Here is a 7,302-nt window from a genome sequence, read left to right as displayed (position 1 = left end):
AAGACAAGAGACAAAATGTACGTAATTAAACCACAGGTGCTTAAAGGGGACAGGAACACAACCCACCCCCACCCTCCATAAATTTTGGGTTTCCCCAAGTTATTTTATATGACTTATTTTTTTAAGCATATGTTGATGTATAATGCACTATAAAAATTCACAATTAATGCATTAATAAGCTATGTATAAAAAATATACCAATGATATAAAAAGAGAGGTTATTATTTTTTTTTTTGGGGGGGGGGGGGGTGGATACATCAGAGACCAGAGACATATACGTCTCTGGATACATATATAGCTTATTTCCATCAATTGTCAATTTTTTATAGTGCATTATATATCAACAAATGCTTAAAAAATCATGAAAAATAATTCAGGGAGCCATAAATGTTTTTTGGGGAAGTTGCTTACCCCCCTCCCCTTCCCCCGTTGCAACGGGCCTGATGGGGGGGGGTCCTTTCCCCCTAGCACCTGAACATTAAACCATGAGTATCAGAACCTAACTTACTAGTAGAATTGCTGGTAGGTGGGTGGGAGCAAATCTCCACACTTTTCCCCCACAAAACAACATTAATTACGCCCAATTAAAATATTCAGCAAAAGTTCACTGTTCAACGGAATAGACCCCCACCCGATTTCTCCAACTTGATTTCGACGAGGATGTTAAAGTAGTCTTAAAATTTGACCTATTTTACATTATAACTTAAATAAATATGACAAGTAATTCAGTGTTGTATAGATTTAAAATTAGAAATATTTGATTATTTCAAAAGATGAGAAAATTCGGTCCACTGCAGTTGAGATTATTGCTACTTTCGTTTTCCCGAATAAACGAAGTAGTCATTATCCTTTTGTTGTTTCAAACAGGGAATTTAGCATTTCTTTTACATACTTCATTCTGGGATTGGGCATGCTGAATCTATTCCAGTGGCAGAGATCTACATGATCAGATGATCTTACATTACACTTCCTGCCATGTGGTGTCTAGCTTCACTTTCGTATTAAAGGGGAGAAATAATTATTTCATTTTATGGATAACTTGTGAAAAGATATCTCTTTCATTAAAAGAGATATCTCCTTAATCTAGAAAGATATCTCTTTTTGAAAATCTAAAGAGATATCTCTCTAACTTAGAAAGATATCTCTTTTAACGTTGTTAAAGAGATATCTCTCTAACTTTAAGAGATATCTCTCTCGCTTTAAGAGATATCTCCCTAGCTTAAAAAGATATCTCCATAAGTAAAAGAGATATCTCTCTTGCAAAAAGAGATAGCTCTTTTGTTTATAGAGATATCTCTCTTAGTCAAAGAGATATCTCTCTTGGTCAAAGAGATATCTCTTTTAGTTAAAGAGATATCTCTTTAAGCTAAAGAGATCTCTCTCTAAGTTATAGAGATATCTCTCTTTTTGAAAGAAAAAAATTATTTTACGAATAAATAGTAAAAGGGCTTGCCATATCATAGAGTAATAAATCCATTTAAAACACACACTACATGTATTAATATTGCACTAAAATAATAATGATGTACATACACCATATGCAATCCAATAATGATAACAGTAAATTAAAAGTAGTGCTCGTAGTGTGACGTAATAAGCCAACGTCATGCGCTGGTCTAGAAACTTTCCAAAAAGGTGTACATTTGTAAAATTTATATTATTATTACATACAATGTTTTATTTTTACATAAGTTTGTGTTACCTATAGCTATTCAAAATATGACAGGAAAACAGGTGAATCATGGGTAGGGTTGATTTTTGACAAAGTTGATCGGGACAAGGTTTGGAAAAGGGTTCTCCGAGTCCTACCCAAATACTGATAAAAATTTGCACAAGTCATTTTGGCATCTAATTTTTGTAAAGTTTTATCAAAACTTCTATGCACTAAAATAATATTTGTTGTTTTGACAATAAATTCAACAAGTTCCAATTCTGGGCCAAAATTACACCACCACCCCTTTTTCCTTTTTTTTTCTTTTTTTTTTTTTTTTTTTTTTTTTTTTTTTTTTTTTTTTTTTTTACAGAAATCTTTCAAACATTCTCTCTTTAACAGAATTTACATTATTAAATTATGTTATGTCAGACTGGTAATGAAATATTTACATAAGAGGTCCATATAGGCTGCATGTACCCCAGAGCATTTTATGCTTGATTTAAATGTGTGCTTCTTCTCTCGTTACCAGAAGTCGCCCGCGTAGCGCAGTGGTTAGAGCGTTCGCTCTAGAGTCGCGGAGTAAGGAGTTGATCCTTACGTCGCGGGTTCGAATCCCACTGTGGAGACCGGTCCTTCGGATGAGACCGTATAAACCAAGGTCCCGTGTTGCAGTAGGTGCAGGCACGAAAAAGATCCCTCACTACTCAATGGCCCTAAGTGCCGAGTATAGGTCAAGATTTTTCAGCTCTCCACCGGCAAGTGGTGGTGTCTCCATATGAGTGAAAAATTCTCGAGAGGGACGTTAAACAACAAGCAAATCATGCAAAACCAGAATTTGAAGGAGAGCGCATTTAGAGGCAAACACCTTAGTGCTGGTATTACTATCTTATGACATCATCTAGTCTTACATGTAACTATTAAGACAAGCAGACTTAAATATTACAATTTGACAAGGTATTTCATACTAAATGTAACATTTTCCTGTGCGTTTCTTTGAAACATCTGTCCATGCAGCTATCAGACACTATAAATGTTTTGTACATATATTCTGTACGTACACTGATTCCTGCAGATCACACGCCAAATACTCCACCGTTCTTTATACAAGAGACAATTTTTTTTATTTAACCTGTATCCATCAAAATATGAAACTGATGTATTGTACACACTTTCTTTATTTCATTAGCCATTTTTTAAAACAAAAATTAATGCAAGTCATACTCTGAACTAAAAATATTAAATCATTTGAAAGAGGGAAGAAGCTTCTTCCTTTCGAGGTATGCATTTCACTAGCCATTGTGTCCTTTGTAATTCCCTTCACAAGCAGCTGCAAGTGAATAATGAACTTCCTTCAGCTACTTCAAATGTTTTAATGTTTTTGGCAATCTTCGGTCAATCTGGGACCATGAATGTCATTCGCTAGGCCTCAGCTTAAATCTGCAAAACAAAGGTAATCAGAGATTACAGAGTTCACCTCCATGAATGTTGTCTTTAAGTAAGGCAAAGTCCCACATTAAACTAATAATCTAGTAGTGTACATCCTAAGATGCAACATTTATGCTATTTTGATCGGATAGGGCTTGCAGTTACTTGGGAATAGACTTATCCAAAAACGTCAAACTAGTCACTCATTCAGAAAATATAATTCAAATCCAGTATCTGAAGCAAGTTTGAGGGTGTTCATCCCTTGATGCAACATCCATGCAAATATGGTTCAGATAGACCTTATACTTTCTTAGTAATAGACCTGCATCCAAAAATTTAACCTGTCCACTCATCTGGATAATGTAGGTCAGATTCAGCATCTGAAGCAAGCCTGGTAGTGTGCATCTTTAGATGTATCATCCATGCAAGTTTGGTCAACATAGGGCTTATAGTTACTTTAGAATGAACCTGCTCTAAAAACTTTAACTTGTTCACTTATCTGGAAAATGTAGGTCAAATCCAGCATCTGAAACAAGCCTGGTAGTGTGCATCCTTAGATGTATTATCCATGCAAGTTTGGTCAACATAAGGCTTATAGTTACTTGGAAATGAGACCTGCACCAAAAACTTTAACCTGCACCAAAAACTTTTACCTGCTCCAAAAACATTAAACTGGTCATTCCTTAGCTGAAATTTTAGCATCTGAAACCTTGACTGGTACAATGAAACACACTACAAACATCTTCCATGCATCTCTGATTAATGTAGGGAATAGAAGTACTTAAAAACTGCACCAAAAACTTTAACCTGGAACGCCGACGCCGAGGGTATCACATAAGCTCCCCCCAACTTCGTTGAGGTGAGCTAAAAATGCATCTCCCAAGGAAATCACTTATAAAATTTCGAAAATGAACCAGAAGTCTCTGTTGAGACTGTAGCTCTACTGGTCTGTATGTATAACAAAAGAAAAGTAGCACATGGATTTGAAACTTTGCAACATGCAACAATAAATTGAATTATGTATCTTAATGTAGTCTACTTCTGTGCCAAGTTATATTGAAATCAAACGAAAACTGTAGGAAGAGTAGCGTTTTGAAAGTATTTCACGGAAATTTCTATTTTTAGTAACCATGACAACACAATTCACCGAAATAAAAAAAAAGAAATACATACTATGTATCGTAGTGTATTCTACCTGTGTGCCAAATTAGATTGAAATCAGACCAAAATTGTAGGAGGAGTAATGTTTTATGGAAATTTCACAAAAATTTCTATTTTAAGTAACCATGGCAACACTGTTCATCGAATTCAAAAACCGATGCATTAAGTTATGTATCTTAGTATAGTCTTCTTGTATGCCTAATTATATTAAAATCAGACTAAATCTGTAGGAGGAGTAGCGTTTTAAAGGAATTTCACAGAAATTTTTATTTTAAGTAACCATGGCAACACCGTCCATCGAAATCAAAAACCGATGCACTAAATTATGTATCTTAGTGTCGTCTACTTGTGTGCCAAGTTATATTGAAATCAGACCAAAACTGTAGGAGGAGTAGCGTTTAAAAGGAATTTCACAGAAATTTCTATTTTTAGTAACCATGGCAACACCGTCAATTGAAATCAAAAACCGATGCACTAAATTATGTATCTTAGTGTAGTCTACTTGTGTGCCAAGTTATATTGAAATCAGACCAAAACTGTAGGAGGAGTAGTGTTTTAAAGGAATTTCACAGACATTTCTATTTTTAGTAACCATGGCAACCGTCCATCGAAATCAAAAACCGATGCACTAAATTATGTATCTTAGTGTAGTCTACTTGTGTGCCAAGTTATATTGAAATCAGACCAAAACTGTAGAAGGAGTAGTGTTTTAAAGGAATTTCAGACATTTCTATTTTTAGTAACCATGGCAACACCGTCCATCGAAATCAAAAACCGATGCACTAAATTATGTATCTTAGTGTAGTTTACTTGTGTGCCAAGCTATATTGAAATTGGACCAAAACTGTAGGAGGAGTAGCGTTTTAAAGGAATTTCACAGAAATTTCTATTTTTAGTAACCATGGCAACACCGTCCAACGAAATCAAAAACCGATGCACTAAATTATGTATCTTAGTGTAGTCTACTTGTGTGCCAAGTTATATTAAAATTGGACTAAAACTGTAGGAGGAGTAGCGTTTTGAAAATTGTTTACAGACAGACGGACAGACAGACAGATGGACGGACGACGGACACCTTACTATCGCATAAGCTCTTCTGGTCTCTGACCAGTAGAGCTAAAAAATCAGCATTTTGCTAATAACTGGAAATATGTCCATAGGACATTAATGCCCCGCTGAGGGCATATTAGTAATGCAACATGAAAATTTGTATTAGTGTATGAAATTTGATGAGAGTATTTTGAATAGTTTTGAAATCTAAAAAGTTGGATATAGATGATAAATTCTCACCAAATTATGTATAAGCGCATAAGCCTACATAAATATATCTTAAACGGTTTCTTTAAAATTAAGCAAAGTGCAATTTTAAGAAAAATGAGGTCAAGGTCACAGGAAAGTTCAAGGTCAAACGTTTTTGATGCAGTTGAATAGCTCTCACTAATACGTATCAGCATATTAAATTTGATAAAAATATTATGAATGGTTTCTTTAAAACAGAGTTAAACAAAAATTGAGAAAAGTGAGGTCAAGGTCAAAGATAAGTTCAAGGTAAAAAAATTGATGCAGTTGAATAGCTTATCACCTTCCTCGTAAGTAAATGTAAATAGTATGTTTATCAGTGTTTATCATACACGTTAAACATAGGTAATCAGAGATTACAGAGCTCACCTCAACGAATATTGTCTTTAAGTAAGGCAAAGTCCCACATTAAACTAATAATCTAGTAGTGTGCATCCTTAGATACAACATTTATGCAATTTTGGTTTGATAGGGCTTGCATTTACATGGGAATGGACTTATTTCAAAACTTTCACTAGTCACTCATCCAGAAAATATGAGTCAAATCAAGCATCTGAAGCAAGTTTGAGAGTGTTCATCCCTTGATTCATCATCCATGCAAGTTTGGTTCAGGTAGGTCTTATTGTTTCTTGGTACATGTAATTGACCTGCTCCAAAAACTTTAACCTGGTCAATCATCTGGAAAATGTAGGTCAAAATCCTGCATCCAAAGCAACTAATAGTAGTGTTAAATGATAAATGTTATTAAATGTATCTTCAGTGCACAGTTGGATAGCATACGGTTTACAGTCACTTTAGAAAGAAAATGCTCCAAAAACTTTAACCTGGTCATTCATCTGGAAATGTACGTCAAATTCAGCATCCAAAGCAAATCCAATAATGTGCATTTTTAGAGGTATCATCCACGAAAGTTCGGTCCAGGTAGGGCAAATAGTTACTTTAGAATGAACCTACTCCAAAAATCTTCTTAGTCACTCATCTGGAAAATGAAGGTCAGATCAAGCATCCGAAGCAAGTCCAGTTATGTGCATCCTTTTATGTATCATCCATGCAAGTTTGGTCAACATAGGGCTTATAGTTACTTTAGAATGAACTTGCTCTAAAAACTTTAACATGGTCACTCATCTAGAAAATATAGGTCAGATCCAGCTTCTGAAGCAAACCTGGTAGTGTGCATCCCAAGATGTATCATCCATGCAAGTTTGGCCAAAATAGGGCTTATAGTTACTTTAGAATGATCTTGCTCCAAAAACTTTAACCTGATCACTCATCTAGAAAATATAGGTCAAATCCAGCATCTGAAGCAAGCCTGGTAGTGTACATCCTAAGATGCATCATCCAATCAAGTATGGTCAACATAGGGCATACATTTACTTTAGAATGAACTTGCTCCAAAAACTTTAACCTGGTCACTCATCCAGAAAATGTAGATCAGATCCAGCATCTGAGGCAATCCTGGTAGCATGCATCCTAAGATGTATCATCCATGCAACTTTGGTCAACATGGGGCTTATAGTTTAAAATGAGACCTGCTTAAAAAATTTTAACTTGCTCAAAAAATTTTAACCTGATCCAAAAACATTAACTTGATCATTCTTTAGCTGATCATGAAATTGCAGCATCTGATTTAACCTTGACTGGTACAGTATGAAACATACAACAAGCATCTTCCATACATCTCTAATTAATATAACGCATAGAGGTATTTGAAAAGAAATCTGCTCCAAAAACTTTCACCTGGGATGCCGACGCCAAAGTATTAC

The 7,302-nt window shown here is 35.0% G+C and overlaps 1 protein-coding gene across 1 annotated transcript in view; it reads right to left on the bottom strand.

Annotated features, from left to right (window-relative positions):
* Positions 1–2,811: 2,811 nt before the first annotated feature.
* LOC133202416 (uncharacterized) overlaps positions 2,812–7,302 on the bottom strand; it is a 59,356-nt gene continuing 54,865 nt past the window's right edge. Inside the window, exon 15 of the mRNA XM_061338233.1 lies at positions 2,812–3,091. Within this exon, the coding sequence (XP_061194217.1) occupies positions 3,086–3,091 (6 nt within the window). The 3' untranslated portion in view covers positions 2,812–3,085. The remainder of the gene's footprint in view (positions 3,092–7,302) is intronic.

This window comes from Saccostrea echinata, unplaced genomic scaffold (assembly GCF_033153115.1).
Source record: "Saccostrea echinata isolate AGI-Se365-2 ecotype Australia unplaced genomic scaffold, CSIRO_AGI_Sech_v1 ptg000047l, whole genome shotgun sequence".
NCBI classification, from domain to species: Eukaryota; Metazoa; Mollusca; class Bivalvia; order Ostreida; family Ostreidae; genus Saccostrea; species Saccostrea echinata.
The sequence above is the reverse complement of the archived record's forward strand: the minus strand, read 5'-3'. Positions and strand labels throughout refer to the sequence as shown.